The following is a 19,639-nucleotide window of genomic DNA, read 5'->3' as shown; positions in this document are numbered from 1 at the left end:
ACAATCAGGACCCCATTTGGGCGCTAAATGTAATCGAGAAAAAGCGGAACAAGTGTCTTTTGGGGCTTCAGAGCCATAGCAACGGGACAACATCCAGGAGCGTTTAAGTATCTCGATTGACGTAACCTGGCAACGGCTAACGTCACATGTCATTTTGTGACATTTACGAAACCATTAAAGGTTGCAGAGAAGGTCAAAAACTCTCAGAAAGATAACTCTTTTGAGGCAGAAGTAGTTCCTTCAAAATCAGAAAAAGATGTTTTCAAGGCTAGTCAGACCCACCCTTGTCTCTGCAAGAAATTTCAGTACAACTAATCAGGTAAGAAATTAGCTACTTTTCCTTAGTCACGTCGTCATGATAATTATCTAATTGTTTGTTAGTTCAATTATTATGATTGTACTAATTAAAATAATTCTTTCTAGAACAATGTCAAAGTGGCGGTCGCCGGCGCCTCTGGAGGCATTGGCCAACCCTTGTCCCTCCTCCTCAAGCAGAGCCCCCTTATCACCGAGTTGTCACTTTATGACATTGTCCACACCCCCGGTGTGGCGGCGGACTTGTCCCACATGGAAACCCCCGCGAAAGTAGTAGGGTATGACACCACCACCACCATCGCCAACGTCGTCTCACCCTCTGTTACAGTTTCAATGGCCCAGAAAATCTCGAAAAGGCTTTTGATTGCGCCGATGTCATCATCATCCCCGCCGGAGTCCCCAGAAAGCCGGGGATGACCCGTGACGACCTCTTCAACACCAACGCTTCCATCGTCCGCGATCTCGCAGCGGCCGCCGCCAAAGCCTCCCCTCAAGCGCTCATCGGTATTATATCCAACCCTGTGAACTCCACCGTCCCCATCGCCGCCGAGGTGCTTAAAAAGGCAGGGACTTACGACCCCAACCGCCTCTTTGGTGTCTCCACGTTGGACGTCGTTAGAGCTAACACCTTCGTGGCGGAACTCAAGGGGTTGAATCCTTTGAATGTGAAGGTTCCAGTCATGGGGGGCCACTCGGGAGTTACCATTATCCCGGTGTTGTCGCAAGCGACTCCTTCAGTGTCGTTCCCACCAGATCAACTTAAAGCTTTGACAGTGAGGATTCAGGAGGCGGGGACTGAAGTGGTCAAGGCTAAAGCGGGGGCGGGATCCGCCACCCTTTCCATGGCCTACGCTGGAGCCAGATTTGCAATCTCGCTAATAAGGGGGCTCAAAGGAGAGTCTAATGTCATTGAATGCGCATATGTGGAATCCAACGTGACTGAAGCCAAGTATTTCTCTACCCCCTTGGTGCTAGGGAAATGTGGAGTGGAAAAGAATTTGGGACTCGGGAAACTCAACGATTTTGAACAAGACTTGCTGAAGAAGGCGATCCCTGAATTGAAGAAAAACATCCAAAAGGGAGAGGACTTTGTTAACAAGAAGTAGATTCCTACTGTTTATGCATTTGTTTTTTTCATCGCCTACTTGACGGTAGTATAATATACGACCATCAAGCAGGCGATGGTTGTACCATTTTTGTAAAATTCGTCTCATAAAAACACCAAAGTACAAATCAAACAATTTTATTGATTATTCATTGTCTTCTTCATCATCATCTTCCTGACTGTTGATCTGGAAGTACCTGAGTTCGTAACTGTCTTTCCCCGACGCCACGACTCTCAACCAGTCCCTCAAATTGTTCTTCTTCAAGTACTTCTTTGTGAGGTACTTCAGATACCTCTTTGAGAATGGAATCTCAGAATTGAGTACAACTTTGGTACCCTTTTCCTTTCCTAACGTTACAGCATGTTGGCTGCCTTTACCTCCAGCAAAATTCCCAGTTTTCCCGTTAATCTTGATCCTAGTCTTAAGGTACGTCTCCTACAAAACAAAACTAAATACAAGGGGGGTGATTCTCATGGCGTACTTACGAAGTTAGCAACATCTAAAATATTGTCTTCGACGGGATGCGTACAATCGATAACGAATTTCAACGCAACCTTCTTCTTCTTCGAGCTTTTGCCACGGATTTGTTGCTTTTTCACCTGGGGCTTGCCTCCAGCAGGAGCAGGTTTCGTCTGGAATCCACAACGTTAGTTGTGTTTCGACCAGACTTGTGAGGCGAGGTTCGGGCGCCTCTATACAAACTGGCGCATGAAAGGGCCACAAATTGGTAGAAGACCGACCTGGGGGCCTACATTTAACCACTTTTATCTACTCCATCGTGCGACTTTTTCAGCGGATTTCGCGTCAAAAATGTTGGGGAGGGTTTGTTCTGAGCAATTCCACCAATATTGTGCCCCCTTCATGTGTTGTTTCATGATTTTTGAGGGAAAAAAGTTCACTTACGGGAGCCATTGCACACGCACACGTCACTGTCAAAAAACAGAAAGAAAGAGACAGTTGGGAACGGTACCAACCCAACCGGACTGGTGGAAAAATGTGTTGCCAACCTTTAGTGATATTACTAAACTATTGAAAAATGGAGGTAATCGGGGGCGCCTGAGGGCGTAGTCTTGGAGCATGCCCCCTTATTCATAGTTTCGTCTCTTAATTGATTTATTTTCGACAAAAACGGGTTAAATAAGAGGTCGTTTCCATGACCTTGGCCAGGTTGACATGTAGGTAAATAAAAACATTTGAACTGGTTTTCCAGAGCCGCATTAAGGTGGACATAAAAATGTCGATTACAAAGCGGGATGCGTCTTCCAACCCCCTTCAGTATCCCCAACATCACCAAAATAAAGAAACAATTCGGAGTTCTCACCGCAATTGTAATAAATCAGTAAAAAACATTCATGTTGCAACGAATTCTCCCACGCCGGCCCTGTCCCCCACCACATGTTCTCAAAACTTCTTTCGTTTGACATCGCCGGAATTATCAAAACTAGCTGCGAAGACTACTCTTCCATATAAAATATCCACTATAATTTTTTCATTGCATTTCTTCAAGTGTTGTATTCGTGTTGTTTGCATTGATTGATTATCAGAAGTTTCGGGAAAGTGAGTATTTTTTTGTTTTACATAACCTCGAAATGTCACTTTGACAAGTGACAAGTTTTCGCCCCTTTTTGGGGCTGTTTTACCATTTTTTGACAAGATACAGTTACGCGCAAAAATGGAACCATGATGGGTGTAACTAACTGTACTTTCATTACCATTTAATAGGCAGATATTTATGGAAGTTATAATTTTGCCGATAAAAACGTGTGGCCTTGAATTTTGAAACTTTAAAGATTTGATTTTGCAAATATTTAAAATTTTGTAATTAAACACTTCTGATATTTGAGTATACTTCAATTTATTTGCACAAGTTTTTTATTTCAAGAGGTATATTTAGCATATACAAGGTGTTCATTCATAATTTGGGGAGTTTACCGCTACCACCTTAATTACAAGGAAATTTCCATTAGGTTTTCCACGATATTAAATGGTCCAATTTCCCGCAAAGTGAAGGCGACGATTTGGAGAAACCTTTAATAATCACCTATTAACCTGCATGATCACCCTGTACATTACTAACAGGGCCATTAGAGTAATAATGTTGGTGTTTAAAATTGACGTCTTTTCTGAAATTCTTAAATAAACAAAATTAGGGAATTTCCGTTTATTACCACTCAAGTTTAGAAATTGTAATTGTATATATCATCAAACTTTCTAATTAAGACAATAATAAAACCGGAAGCACTTTAATACGGAATATCTTAAAAGCCTCATTATGATGATTTTATCTAATGTAGCGCCAAATATCCAGCAGATTTAACGTCAAAATTGACAGTTAATTTCTAGGGTGGTAGTGCTGCCAATTTTGTCGTATGAACAACACTAAATTTAATTAAACACAATTTAAACATTTTGCGAAATCTACACAAATCGTTTAGCAAACAATTTTTATGATTATGGAAATTGGGACAAACGTACTAATGACATAATAGTCGCACCGATTTGTAGTAACAAAAGTGGGGTCACGTCGTAAGTTGAATCATACCGTCATGTAACTGTCGAGATACTACAAAGAGTTAGTTATTTGTTTATAATAAAAAACACACTTGCAGGTGTTATACGAAGAGCAATTAGCATTAAAATTATGAAGATACTTCATGGTTTTTATTTTGTTTTCATATTTGTACTGTTTTATTTTATTACTTCCTTTTGTAGTTATTAACATACAGTTTTTTATGTAACGGAGAGAAGAACGATTAGTTTCCACATCAAGACAGTCACTTTAAAATTTTTATATTGTTACTTATCCAATCAGGCTCTAGGATACAATACTTAAGTCTCACCATTAATGCATTTCTCAAGTGTACAAACTTCAAGGCTTAATATACACAATGCAAACATGTTTGACTTTTTCGTACTATTTGTGACGACAATAGTTTTTACGTGAAGGCTTGCCAACTGTCTTAATTGTTTTGTGGTCCCCAGAGGGCCTTGGTAGTTTAAATCCGTATTGCGGTCAGTAATGACAATTTTAGAGGATTTCCCCAAAAAAAATTGAACGGTTCAGGCCGGTATAAATTACAGTTGTCTGCACTAGATTCGTGAATATCTTTCGCTTACGTTTTGACATAATCTGCAGACAATTTTAACTGCTTAAAAAACATAAACTAAAAACAATGAAATTTTTCTTTGTATCTTTGGGAATGTGTTTTTATCTGATTTAATTCATCGGAGTAAATTATGATGGAAATACCAACTTTTGGGCATTGGGAACTTGTTTTCAAGGTTAAATCGAAACAATTGACGTCAAAGCAGGGTTTGAAATGTTATCAACTGCACCAGGTTTACCAACATTTTATTCTTTCTAGGATGGCATCCCCAGACGTCGCGTCCTTCTACGCGAACAAAAACATTTTTATAACTGGCAGCAGCGGCTTCGTGGGCATCTGCCTCCTGGAGAAACTCCTCCGCTCCATTCCTAACCACGGCACCATCTACCTCCTCCTCCGCCAAAAGCGGGGAAAATCGATCAATGAACGCCTGGAAGACATCAAAAAGAACCAAATCTTCGAAACTCTCCTCAAGAACAAATCCGTCGAAGAAGTTTTTTCCAAAGTCCACGCGATTGCTGGAGATGTCAGCGAAGACAATCTGGGGATGTCCCCAGAAGACAGAAGAGTCCTCACGGACAACGTCAACGTGATTTTTCACTCAGCAGCGACGTTGGACTTTGGAGAGAATCTCAGGAATACTGTTAATATAAATCTCTTGGGGACGCGGAGGATTACTGAACTCGCTAAAGAATGCAGAGGCTTGAATGTTCTGGTTCATGTTAGTAGTGCCTTTGTGAATTCGTTCCGTTTGGAGTGTGAAGAAATTGTTTATGATAAGCCGTGCGATGCTGAAGAGTTGATCGCGTTGGTGAAGAAGTTGAACGATGAAGAGCTGGATAAGAAGACGCCGGAGATTTTGAAGGATCATCCCAACACGTACACATTTACTAAGCACTTGGCTGAGCATGAGATTAAGAGTGTTGAGGGACAGATTCCTTGTGCCATCGTTAGACCCAGCATGAGTAAGTTTCTAGACAAAATTTGACAGTTTGAACTACCCGTATGACATAACTGTTGATATTTGGCAGTTGCACCTACAATTTGACAGTTTGAACTACCAATATGACGTTGTTTGGGAGTTTGAACTACAGGTATGACGGTAGTTCAAATTGTCACCTTGTACAAAACAGTGTGACAATATCTCCCGTTATAATTTTAATAAAGCAATTAATTGAACGCAGATAACAAGGAATTAGTCGCACAATTACAGCATAAAACTGCTGAATAGTTCATATAATTACACCTTTGCAACAATTGTTCTGTTTTTATGTCAATGAACATATTTCTACTTTGGTTCTTATTTAATCTCCCACGTTCTAATTGAACTAATCACTAATTTCTAAAAATTTTAATTAATATAATGTTAATTGTGTGTTAAGTAATTCAGTTTAATCGTGTTAATTACCTTTCATTGTTAGTTTGAATTAGTAGGCTGTGATTGAAACCAGTGGCGTAGAAACTCTGCACGCACAACTTTCATTGTTCGTTTTTGACATGAGATAATAAAATATGAACAAGTGAATGACACTATATCAAAATCCAGTGGGTTTTGGCGCCACGTGATTTTTCCAGCAGTCCCAAATCAAAACAAGATGGCTGCCAACATGGCCGAAATAATTTATTTTTTGTACAGTTATTGGTGCTTGGAAGGAGCCCGTCCCCGGCTGGACCATTAGCAAGAACGGCCCTCAGGGCTTCCTCATGGGGGCCGCGAAGGGCGTGATCCGCCGCCTCCCTGTGGGCAAGAATCTCATCTACGACTACATTCCAGTCGATGTGGTGGTCAACAACCTCATAGCCGCCGGTTTTAGCGCCGGTAGCAAGCAAACCAGAACTGCTGAAGTCTACCATTGCACCTCCAGTACCAGGAAGCCCTTCTGCTGGATGTTAATCGAGGATCAAATCAACGGGTACCTTCACGAGTACCCTCTGAAATCCGCCGTTTGGTATCCATACCTTAAATTCGTACCATCCATTACTTTATACAAACTTTCTGCATTTTTCGTCCACATTATACCAGCGCTACTGCTTGATTTTGTCACGAAAGTCGCAGGAGGACGGCCTATGTAAGTCGTTTGGTGGTTCAGACAGGAGTACCAACTTATTTTCGTTTTTTTTTTTAGTCTCATGAAGTTGCACCGCAATGTTAACACGTCTTTGGATCGGTTAGAGAAGTTTATTTTTACGGAATGGAAGTTCCATGCGACGAAAACGATGGAATTACACAGGTCTTTGAGTAAAAGCGACCAGGAAACGTTTATTTTGGATATTAGAGATTTGAGTTGGTTGGATTATTTCAAGGATTTAGCAGTGGGGGCACGAGTGTACTTAAACAAAGAACCAATGAAGAATCTGGTGGCTGCCAAAACGAAGGACAATGTGTAAGTAGTACCAACCACCGCTGCGGAAATCCCCTAAATCACGACTTTGTTGCAGATTGTTGATTCTTCATCTGGCGATGCAAGCGGCACTGTTCTCACTGATTTGGTTCTTATTTGCTTGCATTTTTGACATGAAGATGTCGTCTTCGGTCTTTATTGTGCCTGTTAGTTATTTCATTTTCAGTCTGTTGTAAAAGTACTACATAGGTTTTTTGTATTTCGGGCTATTTATTGAATAAAGGGTCCACTTTTATTGGTAGCTGCTGTTTTGTTTTATTTCCCTAAATGAGTGACTTTTTTCCTGTTGAGTTGGTACAATCAACGATATATGGTGACTACAGTAGTGTGAAAACGGTACTGCCAACTGTGATTATCACCCGTTTAATACAATCGTTTAATTAGTAGCTAATTTATTCATGTCGGCGAACAGTTCAAGCGGTTAATTTGTTGTTTATGTAGCAAGAGATTAAAGTCAGCGGTGCTCAAAATGTCGGAATGTTTTAAATACCTACGTTAATGTGACGTGTAGAAACCGATCAAACAAAAACTGAAACTGAAAATTAAGTTATTTGTTTTCTACTTCCACAGAAATGCGCGTTATTTAAGAATTACGTTATAAGTAAACAGTTTGGGTGAAGGCCGATTTGTTTAAATCTTCAGTAAATTGATATAATTGTTATTTTGGAAATGTCTGCGCATTCTTGGTATTGTAGCGACTGGAACTATTTTTTCTCAGACTAGATTAAGTAACAATTCTTCAAAAATCCTTCTAAATATTTGCTCAAATTGATAAGATTCTTATCCGGACCGGAAAGATAACAGTTTACAATCCATTATTCGTGAAAAAATAAAACTTTCTCGCCCCGTTTTCAGTCTGAGATAGAGCGGCGCGACGTGCACAGCCACATTTTGGGGTTCCTCCGCGTCTTTACAGAGTCCTGTAAGATCTTCCCGTTTTTCCCGCAAGATGCCGCTAGTTCCGCCGGTGTCTTCCATGGTACTCGCCCAATTTTAAAGGCTGGTATGTGTCAGACATATTATATTGATTTTTTCATAAAACAGCCGAAATTATCCATGAAAAGCAGCCGCGAGTCGCGCTGAAAGCCCCCGAAAGCTGTTCTTTGCCGGTGAAGGCGTGTCTTCGGTGTTAATGCATGTTCGTGTTGGCTTTTCGGGAAGATCCAGACGCCGGCCTTCTACTGTTAGGTAAGAGGGAGTTTTGGGGAGGGAGAGCCGGTTTATCTAGGACTTTGCCCCCCCCAAAGTTAGCGGTTAAGTGGAACCTAACCTAAAAGCGGGACGTCAAACCCCCTCCATGGCGTCCCGGGAGGCGTCGCGCCGTCCCCAAAAAAGTCGCGGCCGGTCATGTGGGTGCTGATCTCATCGGGGATGTGCTAATTGTCCCTTAATTTGCCGATTTAACGAATTATGACCGAAAAAAAAGACGGCGGATTCCGCGGGGGAGGCTGTGACTTACTTGTTTCCGTAATGTCAAATTAGCGTCGGGTTGGTTTAGGTTAGAAGCGACTTCTTCGAAAGGGTACGTTATCTTATCTTTTTACATTCTTTTGTATTATTTAACGGTTTGAGATTACATAAATCACGATCAAGACCCGAAAATCCCATCTTCCTCCTCTGTTTGCGTTGGGATCACAGGGGAGGATTACGACTTTTTGTCAAGAATTACATTCCCAGTAAACGAATCGGGCATCAAAGTAACGACGAGACGCTTCGTTTTTTTAATTTTCAATCATTTTACGGGCGTTTTCGGAATTGTAATTTTCTCATGTTGGCGACCGTGATTGACATGACATTTTCGCGGATGTAGTTGGCGGGGTTCTTCATCTGCGGAGCATGGCACAGGAGTCTCGGATTGATCCATAAGCAATCAAACAAATTGGACAATAAAGTAATTGCTGCTTATTTGTCAATATTTGTTACTTACTGGTATTGATTTTCTTATTTTACACATATTCACCCATTTTCGAAGTAACGTATGTCGATGATCAAGTTGGCCGGTCCGCTATTTAAGTGACATTTATCTCGCTATCAACGGTTTTTTAATAAACGTGCACGAGTGTGAACTAAATTGAATTCCATCACGTTTTCGCATTTTATTTTCATCTGTTGGTAACATCGCATTACGTCAAATTATAGACACGTGACGATTGTTCATTCAAATGATGCAATTTTTAAATGAATCATGTTTTAATGAATCAGTTATGCAATAATGTGACTTAATGACGTGCAAATATTAAAAAACAAATTGTGCGGTTTTTAAGCAAATAGATCAGTTTTAAAGAAACAGTTATGTATACTATATTTCAGAATTATTGACATCTCGGTAGGCCATGTCTGTGTAAAAAGCCTCTAACAATGTGAACGACTTTTAGCATTTTGGTTCTAAAACTGTCAATGTAACATTTTGAGGTTATGAAGTAAATTACTTTTTTAAGCTAATGGATTGATATTTTAATCAGATTCTGAATCTACCATCATAATACAGGTTTTTTCTGCTGCAGATTCCAGTTCCTCTTCAGAATGTGATGAATCAGATTCTAAGTTGACGTGACACACATTACATACACATAGGGATAAATATAAATCTAAAAACACTAAATACGCTTATATTAGAAGATTCTGCCAACATAAATTTAAATTTTCAAGGCACACTGAGATGTCAATAATTCTGAAATATAGTATATATAGCTGATCCTCCTTGTCATGACTTGCAATTTTAAAAACTGCAAAAATTTGTATGGAATCGTTTTATCGTTTTTTATCGTTTTATATGGCCATGAAACTACCTATAGAACAAGTTGTTTATAAATGTTTATATATAGGTTCAAGGGTGGCTCTGAAATTTCTGTTATGTACTGTTTTGGCGCTTTGTTTTCATAGTGAATATAACTATGCTAAAAAGTATTTAAAATGTCACTTACGTCAACGACGTTTTAGTTACGGCTTTGTGTCCCAAGTTTTTGATTTTTACATTGCAAACCACAAATAGAACAGTTTTTTCAAAACTAATTTTGTTCTATGATTGAAGTTAACTACAAACGTCAGTTAAAAAATCTAAACCCACATTTAAAATAAGCGGCAAATTTGTTATACATTTTATTGTCACTTTTGATGCTATAAACATTTAAAACACCTTGTATAATGTGGGAACGAATTGCCACCAGTGGCAATTTTAATTTTGATTTATTGCCTCGTTCATAACTTTGTCATTTGTCAACCAATTTCGTTCATTTTTACAGCGTTAGATCAGAAAATTTTTTTTAGTTTTTTTGTTTGAAATTTTTATTGACATTTTGAGAGGGCATGACGGTCGAAAATCGATCTTGGTATAAAACCAACAAATTCACCTTACCAATATTGATTAGTATTGTCTGTCCCATTCGCATAACACAAAATCTCTGCTAAATTGGGAATCGTTAGTATGGATTTTATTGATTTTTCAGCACGTACAGGTTTTTTACTGCAACACCCTGTATAATACGTCTATCAAAATGTGCTCAAAAATGGTCTGAGGATTTTTTCTCTATCAAACGCCATTAAAACTAATTAAACTGATTAAGAAATAACAAAGTTACACTTGGGTTAGGTCGTAAATATCCACTTAAGGTCACAAACTTTGAAATTTTTATCGCGTAATTAGTTCCTGTTGCAAATATCACATTCTAGGGAACAATGATGCCAACTTTTTCATCTCAAAATTTCCCAAGTTGATTCATCAAGGCTCCAATTTTAAATAAAGAAATAACTGTCAAAGTGCATCAGAATATTACTCAAACTAATATAGAGAATTTATGCGTCAAATTGACATATACAGGGTCCGGCAACACTTGTGTCCACCCTCAAAATCGTCTTTAATTTTAAAGATAAAATTTTGGAAATTTATATACGCTCATAATTGACAAAGCTCTAGAAGCTGACGCACAAATTTGTTTTTTATCACGGTTTGATTGGCGTCGCGACACCTAAGAAGTTTATTTTTTTGCGAATTTTGAGTTTTTGCGGAAATATTAGCGAATTCAATTTTTTTCTAACATAACTGCGATACAAATATCTGAGTTTTTATTTTAAATTTAATGCAAATTGTGTTTAAAATTTGCGAAAAAATCGTTAGTTTTATCAAGTTAGTTTTCAAAATTCTGACAGCGCAGCGGCAAACTACGTTTACACCAAAATTTCACAAGTCACTTTATTCACTTTTATAAAGGTTAATTTTGATTAACACGGGCATGTTGCACTTATGCACACCAGAAATCGTTAATTAACATCGACAAAGCGACAATTTCACTAAGTAAGACTTTTGTTACAATCTAAAACGAGCCAAAGAATATATGTCATTTGTGACACAAGACGTTGACAGATGGGTGTAAACGTAGTTCCCAGTTTTGACGTAATGAAATTGGAAACTAACTTGATAAAACAGAATTTTTTTCTCAAATTTTGAAGACAATTTGCATTGAATCTAAAATAACAACTGAGATATTTTTAACATATTTATATTGAAAAAAAATTAAATTAGGGGTTGATATCACAAACCCTTTCCATTACCTAAAAATTAAATTTTTAAGGCGTCGCGACGCCAAAACTATCAGTGATAAAAAACAAATTTTTGCGTCAGCTTCTAGAGCTTTGTCAACTGTGGGGGTATGCAAATTTTCAAAATTTTATCTTTAAAATTAAAAACGATTTTGGGGGTGGACACAAGTGTTGCCGGACCCTGTATAGGTTTTTCATCAAACTTTAGTCAAAAAGTGGTCTGGGGATTGTTTTCTATCAGACACAGTCAAATAAATGAAATGTTACAATGCTTTTGGCATCGTCATCCAATTAATATTTTTTTCTGTAAACTATAAAACCTGATTTACGTTATAAAAATCTAAAGAAAACTTCATGATGACGAAGAAAATCATCAGATTTTGTTGACGCCAATAGTACATTGAAATAGACTACCAGAAATTAAACAGTCTTTGGCAGCCTTAAGGAATCGAATTGAGTATTTTTAATTGTTTTCTAACAATAAAAACAAAAGCATTTTTTTCCACTTACTTGGAACACCACTGATGAAAATATCTACCTAAAACAAACAAACCTTTCATTGTTGCTAAGAATTCAAGATTATATTCTTTAATTCAGTGGCGAACTGGAATATTTGACCAAATATTCGATTAATTTTATTTCGAAAAAGAAAAGACTTACAAAAAGCATTTTTGTCAATTCATTCTACTTGTCTTCACCATTTACCGTCTTTTGTTTGGTAGTGTAGTGTACACTCTGTATATTTAATGACTTTAATGTTTTCATGATAACAATAAGTATGTATACATGTTTTATTACATTTTTTTTGGACATTTATTAGTATTATTGGTGTGATTGAAAGGTTACTTTTGTTTCAACGTCATTTATTATATTGTTCTTTATTTTAATCAACCTGAGTATATAAATTATCAGAGCTTAATGTAAATCTTAGTCTTTTAATACAGCGCTAGTAATGACGTTCCAAGGTTCAAAACAATAGTAATAACCTAATAACATGTCTGGTAAAGTTTTATTTGTATATCTAATCTAACTAATTTATAGGTTTTATTTGAAAAGCGTCGCTTTTTCGTCAAAGGTCTTGTTTTAACTTTCGTTTGCGTTCACTGATTTACTTTCAGTCACACTTTCGTGGTTCGATCGGGGGTTCCGCAAGGTACGGTTTGTGGGCCCATGTCATTTGAGTATATTATTATTATTTTGACTGTTTTTTTCGAAATTTCCAGTTTGTATGTACATAGTTCACTTTTTTTCATTGGGATACCACAAGGTTCCAGTTTTGGACCTGTACTATTTGAACACAGTAATTTGTCAATTTCTTAGCCGCTTTAGAGGTCTTTTTGGGTGAAGATCGTGAAAACTGGGACGCCAGACATTCCTCTGATAACGGTTTCCACTTTTACTCCGCCGGAATCAATCCAATTTCTTAGGAAATTCGGCTCGGTAATACCTTGGAAGCGTAGATTAACTGATAAAAATTTTATAAGATTTGTTTTATCTCTTATCAAGCGTAAAAATGCACTTTTCATTATCACCGGCTTTCGGGTTCCACGTCTGGAGCCGCTTCTCCGTTGCGTCATCGTCCAGATCAATAGAAAGTCGTTAATCATCTAAATCTTGGGTAAGAAAAGTAGACAATTCTTCGCGTGGGGGCAGGATCTGGCGTGATCGCGCCATTAGCCGCACGCAGATCCAGATACCGTTGATCGTCAATGGGCAATAGATCTGGTGATCGCGGCGTCTTGGTGTTCGTTCTTTGGGTTGGTTTAGTGGGCCAGTGCACGTCCTTGAAAAAAGCGTCGAACGGTGGTTGCAGCGTCGCCATTTTCTTTTTGGGCCAGCGCGTAGCGGCTCTAACGGAAGACATTGACCTCCTAGAAGATCTTCTGATTCACTCGACCTACTTCCGTAGCCCACTAACCCGTCGTTTCTAATGCCATAAGCCAGTGTTGATGTCGGTGTCGTTGCAGGATCACCGCAAAGAAGAAAGAAATGAAGAACTGAAGACCAAGAAAAAAGTGAACTTCCATTTGCTTCGCAACTTCCGTTAGAACAAGCACAAATTTACAGAGGACTTAGCGATTTTTCTAGTGATTCAATGTTGAAGTTTTACCAAAGGATTTATTGTTAATGGACGTTTTTTGAGTATTTATTGGAATTTTCGATTAGTATTATACATGGTGTCGGAAAAAAACGACGTGATGGCTGCCATACAGAACGCGGGCTCTTCGCACATCAGCGTCAGCGAATTCTACAGCGGGAAAACTGTCTTCATCACGGGCGGCACCGGCTTCATGGGGAAAGTTCTACTCGAAAAACTGCTCAGGGCGTGTCCGGGAGTCGCCAAGATCTACCTACTCATCAGGCCCAAGAAGGGACAGGACGCCCACGAAAGGCTGAAACTGCTCCTGTGTTCACCGGTAAGAAAAAATCGTGTACGCAACACCTACACAATATTACAATAAGAAAAACTTTTTCAGCTCTTCGACCCAATAAGAAAAAGTCGGCCGACGGATCTGCACAAGGTGCTGCCCATCGAAGGCGACATCACCCAACCCGAGTTGGCGATCAGCTCCAATGACAGGTTGACGTTGGCCCGCACAGTCAACATTGTGTTCCATAGCGCCGCCACAATAAAATTCGACGAAAAACTCAAACTATCAGTGACGATCAACATGCTGGGGACCCAGAGGTTGGTCGAACTGTGCAAAAGGATGACCAACTTAGAAGCTTTAGTAAGTGGAAAAAATAGTGTACGCAACACGTTCGTAAAAAGTGGCGACAAACTTGGACCACTTTCGGTGTCGTCAACCTGAAGTCGCCTGTTTACCGTAAACAAAAAAGTGTGTCACTTGTTCCAGTCGGTAATGTCGTTTTCTATTGTCACTTTCCGAGAGAGTTGGGGGGTATTTGGGGTTTGTAAGAAATGAATTGGGAACGCGGAACAGTTACTTTTTAATTACGCATTCGAGGGACTGGCAACTAGATTGTTTCTGTAGGGTAACGGTAATTGCGAAGGTCAGGGTTGTGCAAGCGACTTGTTTCTTTTAGGGACTTTTACGTAATTCTGATGAGGAAATTGTGCCAACTTTCAAAGGTCAAGCTCAGGTGCACGGTGACATTGACCGTCAACTTTGGAAACAAACGAAAGCGGTTGATGCCCGCTAATTTATGATCACCGTCGGATTGATTGTTTTGTTTCTAACATTATACCAGTGACCCTCAAACTGTTTGCTAAGACAATAGTACTTTCATTGTAAATAGAAAATCTTGAGTTTATCATTTTTACGACCCGTTTATCAAAGATTTAAACGCTCGCATGTTTTTCCAATTAGGTAATCAAATTTCGTTTTTAATTACTTGACAACGTAATCCACGGTTTTCAATAGAATTAGCCAACATTTCCAGTCGATTAATTTTAATAAGATCTTGTTTTATCACTCTTCCATTAAATCCTACGAACAAAAAATTTTTCGTCAGAGATGGCCCCTACACGCTCTTTTGTTTCTAGGTGCACGTTTCCACGGCTTACTGCAATTGCGATCGTACTGACGTCAAAGAAACAATATATCCACCGCCTGTAGGTCCGGATCAAGTCACCTCGTTGGTCGATTGTCTCGAAGAGAGCCTTCTAGATTCTTTAACCACGAAGTTGGTAGGAAACAGACCGAACACGTACACATTCACCAAGGCGTTGGCGGAGTGTTGGTTGAAAGAAAACAAAGGAGATTTGCCTTTGGTAATAGTCAGGCCTAGTATTGTACTGAGCAGCTTTAGCGGACCTTTGAAAGGATGGGTGGACAATTGGAACGGTCCCACGGGAATCATAGCGGCGGCCGGGAAAGGACTTTTCCGGTCGATGTTGTGCGATCCGGAGAAGATCGCCGATTTGGTACCTGTCGATATGGTTATTAATCTGATGCTGGTTTCCGCGTGGAGGATCGGGACGACGAAGACCAAGGAGATGCCCATTCCCGTTTATAACTGCAGCACAGGTTGGTGTTAGTGGCGACATCTAGCACAGAATTTTCTAAGTTGTCAAAGAGAGAGATTCTTGAGATTGACACGCGCTGTTTTCAGGTCAGAGGAAGCCGATAACGTGGAAGAACTTCGTCGGTCTGTGCTTCAAGTACATGAGGAAGCACCCGTTTTCCGAGGTGACGTGGTACCCCGACGGTACCGTGACCGCCTCCAGGACCCTGAACACACTCAACAAGTACCTCTTACACTGGTTGCCTGCCTACATTCTCGATAGTTTAGTTTGGATCACGGGGGGCAAGCCGATGTAAGTTCCCGTGGGATTACTTCATCATGATTATTAATTATTATGATTGTTTTAGAATGGTTCGGATCCAGGATAAGCTCTGCAAAGCCGCCACCTGCCTCGAATACTTCACGACGAATGAATGGCGCTTCGACGACACGAACGTGCGCACTTTGAGCTCGACATTGAACGAGAAGGACCGCGAGGAATTCAATTTCGACGTGGCGCGGATCGATTGGGAGAAGTACGTCGAAGATTACGTCTTAGGTATTCGTCGTTTTATCTTCAAGGAAGATTTGACGACGATACCGAAAGCTAGAAAGCAGGTGTCCAGGTTGTACTGGGTCTATAGGTGTATGCAAATAATTTCGGTGATGTGCATGTGGCATTTCCTTACGTTACGTTACGCCCCCTTGCGGCAGCTCTGGGGGAACGCCCTCAGACTGCTCATACACTTAGCCAGAATGCTGCCATTTGTATAGATAATCATTAGATAGGTTTGGTTTTGAGCCTCGCTTTTCTTTTCCACGTTTGGTTTTACTGTATCTTAAGTGTCGTGAGTGTATATTGTAGATAATTGTATGTTTAGTGGGAAAGAAAAGTGGCGCCATCTTTGACAGTTCATGGTTTTTCTCCGCTTTTTTTTGCCGACCGTGATCGCTAGGTTTTACGAGATTACGCTCATTCCAGCTGTGTAAGTGAAATGGTTTTAAAGTTTTTCAGGGAATTTGAATTTTTTGAAGCGAAAATTGAAATTCCAACATTAAGTGAAAATGTTGTTTTGTCCACACACTTGAAATGTTCAGCTTCAAGTATTTATTACTACAAATAATTTATTTGTTATTTTTACCATTGTACTAGTCTTATAGCTGATTAAAGGGATAGCTTTGTTAATGAATTTATTTATTATTTATGTGGTTTCACATCACTGGAAATTTTACGACGATTACCAAAACTACTTTGTTTAGATATATAGCGACGTAGGAAATTGTACTATTGGCGTTCGTTTGCTTCATTTCCAATGGAATTGTTTTTACTGATAATTGTAATTGTTAATTTTTATTATAAAATAAAAAAATCTCTGTTTTAAGCGAATTGAATTAAAAATAGATATTGTTTAACCACCGCCTTTCATTCTAACACTCAACAAACGCGTCTAACACCACCAAAATCTTCAGATCGCTAGTCCGTACTTCCGAAATTCGACTGTACACCAGTTACAACTTTTAGGTATTTAGATTTAGATGTCCGCTTAAGATCACACATGTTAAAATTTTCATCGTGTGATATTTCTATACAGCAATTTTCATGTCAAAATTGACAAATGTCATCTGTCATTTTAAAATTTCCAAAGTTAATTCAACAATATCAAACCTTACATAAAGAAATAACTGCTAAAGTCAACATTTGAAACCTAAACTGATTGTATCTTGATAGATTGACGCAAAGTTAATAAGGTTGGCAATACTGCCCCTTCTAGAAATTGAGATTTCCTCATTTTGACGTAAAAATTGCTGTGTATTTAGGTTGCGTAATAATTACTGCGAGTGTGTGAAAACCAGACTACGAATTTCAATAAGATGGTGGCAACACTGAAAAACTGTCGATTTTCCATTTTCAGTGCTACCAACCAACGGGTACATGGTAGCCACAGAATAAAACTCCCTTCAATCATTTCGATGTCTTTATTATCAAATCGAGTGACCTGAAAATCCACAAAATATGCCGTCTGGAATGTTAATACCCGCTAAAACTCGTATAAAATATTCGCTAAAATACCCTCCGATTCTCCCAACATTTGAACACTACAAATTAAAATCCACTAAAACTATCTATCTGTACTTCTTCAACAGCTCTTTAATCTCAAGGTCGAGGGGATCATCCTGAAACAACCACGTGATGAATGTAATCGTCGCCATATTAAGGATACTTACTGTCCCATTTTCCTGTTGAATCGCCGCCGCCTTGTCTAAATAATTCACAGCCTCTTCCACCAAACCAAGTTTAATCTGACATTTGGCAATGTAAACTTTATTTTCTTTCCACTCTTTCTCCGACAGGCGATCAGCCTCCAAGAAGTGTGTCAGAGCTTCCTCATGGGTAGCACTAGGTGGCTCTGCAAAAAGCGCCGCTGCCACTTTCCTCTCGTACCACTTCAGGTCTGCCACATCCAACGCGAATCTCCCTAGCATATGGTGGAGGGCAGAGTCTAAAGGGTCTAGTTTTATAGCTGCATCGACGTGTTGCTTGAATAGGTGACCATCGAGGATCTTATCTTTCATTGGTTGAAATTGGGTGCGTTCCCCTAGCAGGATTGCCAACCATTTGTGCACATTAGCGAGCTCTGGGGTGTAATTCAACGCGGTGTTGCAAGCCTCGATGCCTTTGGTTAAGTGCTCCTGTTGCTCAGTCTTCGAGAAAAGTCGGTAGTGGGCTTTGCCCAAGCGCCACAGGAGTTGGGGGTTCTCCGGGAATTCGATGCATAGGTTCTGGAGCTGCTCCAGGCAAGATTCCAAGTCGGCGACGCCGCCGAAATCCAGGAGCTTGTCAATGCGGGATAAATCCTACAGGAAGAAAAAATGTTTGTTAAGGTTCCACTGTAACGCGTTTCCAAAGTGCAAGGATCGCTTGATTCCCAAAATAGCGCCGTTGCCAACTTGGCGACACTAAAATCACTTACTGTCTCCAAATTAGTCTCTATCTCCTCGTCACTGACGTCATAAAACTCCAATTCCGAGCTGTCTCCATCCACCGCCGACGAATAGTCTTCCGTTGCCGTCGACGACGAGATGAAAGACTCCGCCCCTCTCTTTTTCTTCTTTCTTTTGGGCACTTCCCTGTAACCCCACACATAAGCCCCCGTAAACACACCCCCATTATAAAAATACTTCTTTTGCTGTGCCAACAAGTTATCCAACTCCTGCCTCAACGTGGCAAACTCTGTGTTCAGTCGAGCCAAATCCTTGGCCATACCATGTCTCCTTCGATCTTGTCGAAACTGCTCGACCATGTAAAGCGTCGCGGCGCACACGATCCCGAACACGCCGGCGCCGATAATCACGTTGACGTTCTGTAACGGCATTTCAAGGGGGCGACTAGAAAGTGAGGTTAGGTACAGAATGAGAGCATTGTTGAACGACTCTGGCCGCTCCGCATCGACTAAATTAGTTTTTGGACATTGTAACTGCCCCTAGAGGTGAAATCGAACTGCTTTTTTTGTAAATCGACACACGCTTGACGTTCGCGAAGTTGACAAGTGACGTTTCAAACGTCATTTTAAAGCGCCAAGTTCAAAAAACAACGAAAACTATAACTTTATTTGGGTAAAAACAGGCTGCAACAGGTTAAATTTGGGGGCTTCAGGTAACAAGCGAAGGCGTGGAGACGTGGAAACTGTCATTTCTTCCCTCCTACAAAAATGAGTTGAAGTGGGCAAACTTTAGATTAGGTTTATTACCTTTTTTTCCGCCTTTTTGGGTGCTCTCTTTGCTGCCGCTCTTCGGGTCGCCGCCGGGTTTGGGGGCGGTCGTCGCAGCCTTTTTCTAAGGGGGCCCAACAGTTACGTCACCTAAATAATAGAAAAAGCGACTTACGTCTCCTTGCGCGGGGGCTCCACCTTTACCACCTTTCGGCCCTTTTCCCATTATTTTACGTTGTTTACTCAAGAGCGTTCAAGTACGACTTCTATTTTTGTTTGCTTTGGCACGGTGTCATGGAATTTGCAAATTGCGCGCTGAGTTTGTTTTTTGGGGAATTTCGACACACTATGGTGGCAGCACTGCCTCCATTAAATAAATCGAAAAAGGCGGGAATTTCAAATTAAGGGTTGTAAATCAAGTTTTAATTAATTACCGGCTGTGATTAATTAGACAAAGAATGAAAAATGAGCACTAAAAAGGATTCTCTGATGGT

The 19,639-nt window shown here is 39.9% G+C and overlaps 5 protein-coding genes across 8 annotated transcripts; 3 read left to right on the top strand and 2 right to left on the bottom strand.

The window, feature by feature from the left end:
* Positions 1–226: 226 nt before the first annotated feature.
* Mdh2 (malate dehydrogenase 2) lies at positions 227–1,561 on the top strand. The gene is made up of 3 exons (XM_088032500.1): positions 227–319; positions 424–593; positions 644–1,561. The coding sequence occupies exons 1-3, from the start codon at positions 257–259 to the stop codon at positions 1,419–1,421; spliced, it is 1,011 nt and encodes a 336-aa protein (XP_087888626.1). The 5' UTR covers positions 227–256; the 3' UTR covers positions 1,422–1,561.
* LOC148177118 (large ribosomal subunit protein eL22-like) lies at positions 1,543–2,422 on the bottom strand. The gene is made up of 3 exons (XM_088032502.1): positions 2,325–2,422; positions 1,907–2,053; positions 1,543–1,856 (listed from the first exon to the last, which is right to left on the bottom strand). The coding sequence occupies exons 1-3, from the start codon at positions 2,331–2,333 to the stop codon at positions 1,566–1,568; spliced, it is 447 nt and encodes a 148-aa protein (XP_087888628.1). The 5' UTR covers positions 2,334–2,422; the 3' UTR covers positions 1,543–1,565.
* Positions 2,423–2,799: 377 nt separating this feature from the next.
* Positions 2,800–7,171, top strand: LOC148177117 (putative fatty acyl-CoA reductase CG8306). Its single transcript, XM_088032498.1, has 5 exons — positions 2,800–2,978; positions 4,787–5,493; positions 6,165–6,597; positions 6,655–6,912; positions 6,968–7,171. Exons 2-5 carry the CDS (start codon positions 4,788–4,790, stop codon positions 7,104–7,106), a joined length of 1,536 nt encoding a protein of 511 aa, XP_087888624.1. The 5' UTR covers positions 2,800–2,978; position 4,787; the 3' UTR covers positions 7,107–7,171.
* Positions 7,172–7,815: 644 nt separating this feature from the next.
* Positions 7,816–16,625, top strand: LOC148177116 (putative fatty acyl-CoA reductase CG5065). Of its 3 annotated transcripts, none has more exons than XM_088032606.1 (6): positions 7,816–7,933; positions 13,434–13,883; positions 13,944–14,198; positions 14,975–15,458; positions 15,544–15,748; positions 15,804–16,625. In XM_088032606.1, exons 2-6 carry the CDS (start codon positions 13,641–13,643, stop codon positions 16,207–16,209), a joined length of 1,593 nt encoding a protein of 530 aa, XP_087888732.1. In that variant the 5' UTR covers positions 7,816–7,933; positions 13,434–13,640; the 3' UTR covers positions 16,210–16,625. The 3 variants fall into 3 exon arrangements, with proteins under 3 accessions (XP_087888732.1, XP_087888730.1, XP_087888731.1); XM_088032604.1 differs by lacking the exon at positions 7,816–7,933 and adding an exon at positions 7,941–8,118; XM_088032605.1 differs by lacking the exon at positions 7,816–7,933 and adding an exon at positions 8,201–8,452.
* A 772-nt stretch (positions 16,626–17,397) lies between these two features.
* On the bottom strand, positions 17,398–19,448 carry LOC148177115 (regulator of microtubule dynamics protein 1-like). 2 transcript variants are annotated; one of them, XM_088032903.1, is made up of 6 exons: positions 19,321–19,447; positions 19,185–19,269; positions 18,616–19,137; positions 18,408–18,564; positions 17,662–18,291; positions 17,398–17,610 (listed from the first exon to the last, which is right to left on the bottom strand). In XM_088032903.1, exons 3-6 carry the CDS (start codon positions 18,807–18,809, stop codon positions 17,560–17,562), a joined length of 1,032 nt encoding a protein of 343 aa, XP_087889029.1. In that variant the 5' UTR covers positions 18,810–19,137; positions 19,185–19,269; positions 19,321–19,447; the 3' UTR covers positions 17,398–17,559. The 2 variants fall into 2 exon arrangements, with proteins under 2 accessions (XP_087889029.1, XP_087889028.1); XM_088032902.1 differs by having other exon boundaries at positions 18,408–19,137; positions 19,321–19,448.
* Between the last annotated feature and the right edge of the window lie 191 nt (positions 19,449–19,639).

This window comes from Gnatocerus cornutus, chromosome 3 (genome assembly GCF_029298725.1).
Source record: "Gnatocerus cornutus isolate USDA-ARS CGAHR chromosome 3, icGnaCorn1.1, whole genome shotgun sequence".
In the NCBI taxonomy this organism is placed as follows: domain Eukaryota; kingdom Metazoa; phylum Arthropoda; class Insecta; order Coleoptera; family Tenebrionidae; genus Gnatocerus; species Gnatocerus cornutus.
The sequence above is the reverse complement of the archived record's forward strand: the minus strand, read 5'-3'. Positions and strand labels throughout refer to the sequence as shown.

Excerpts from the sequence above, each read along its gene's own strand:
- Mdh2 (XM_088032500.1), top strand. The coding sequence starts at position 257 with ATGTTTTCAAGGCTAGTCAGACCCACCCTTGTCTCTGCAAGAAATTTC. Across the intron at positions 320-423 it reads ATTTCAGTACAACTAATCAG|AACAATGTCAAAGTGGCGGT; the intron begins GTAAGAAATTAG and ends AATTCTTTCTAG. Across the intron at positions 594-643 it reads ACCCCCGCGAAAGTAGTAGG|TTTCAATGGCCCAGAAAATC; the intron begins GTATGACACCAC and ends CCTCTGTTACAG.
- LOC148177118 (XM_088032502.1), bottom strand. Across the intron at positions 1,857-1,906 it reads TTTTAGATGTTGCTAACTTC|GAGACGTACCTTAAGACTAG; the intron begins GTAAGTACGCCA and ends TTTGTTTTGTAG.
- LOC148177117 (XM_088032498.1), top strand. The coding sequence starts at position 4,788 with ATGGCATCCCCAGACGTCGCGTCCTTCTACGCGAACAAAAACATTTTT. Across the intron at positions 5,494-6,164 it reads CATCGTTAGACCCAGCATGA|TTATTGGTGCTTGGAAGGAG; the intron begins GTAAGTTTCTAG and ends TTTTTTGTACAG. Across the intron at positions 6,598-6,654 it reads GTCGCAGGAGGACGGCCTAT|TCTCATGAAGTTGCACCGCA; the intron begins GTAAGTCGTTTG and ends TTTTTTTTTTAG.
- LOC148177116 (XM_088032606.1), top strand. The coding sequence starts at position 13,641 with ATGGTGTCGGAAAAAAACGACGTGATGGCTGCCATACAGAACGCGGGC. Across the intron at positions 13,884-13,943 it reads AACTGCTCCTGTGTTCACCG|CTCTTCGACCCAATAAGAAA; the intron begins GTAAGAAAAAAT and ends AAACTTTTTCAG. Across the intron at positions 15,749-15,803 it reads ATCACGGGGGGCAAGCCGAT|AATGGTTCGGATCCAGGATA; the intron begins GTAAGTTCCCGT and ends TGATTGTTTTAG.
- LOC148177115 (XM_088032902.1), bottom strand. The coding sequence starts at position 18,809 with ATGCCGTTACAGAACGTCAACGTGATTATCGGCGCCGGCGTGTTCGGG. Across the intron at positions 18,292-18,407 it reads TAGAGACTAATTTGGAGACA|GATTTATCCCGCATTGACAA; the intron begins GTAAGTGATTTT and ends TTCTTCCTGTAG. Across the intron at positions 17,611-17,661 it reads TTCAACAGGAAAATGGGACA|GATGATCCCCTCGACCTTGA; the intron begins GTAAGTATCCTT and ends TGGTTGTTTCAG.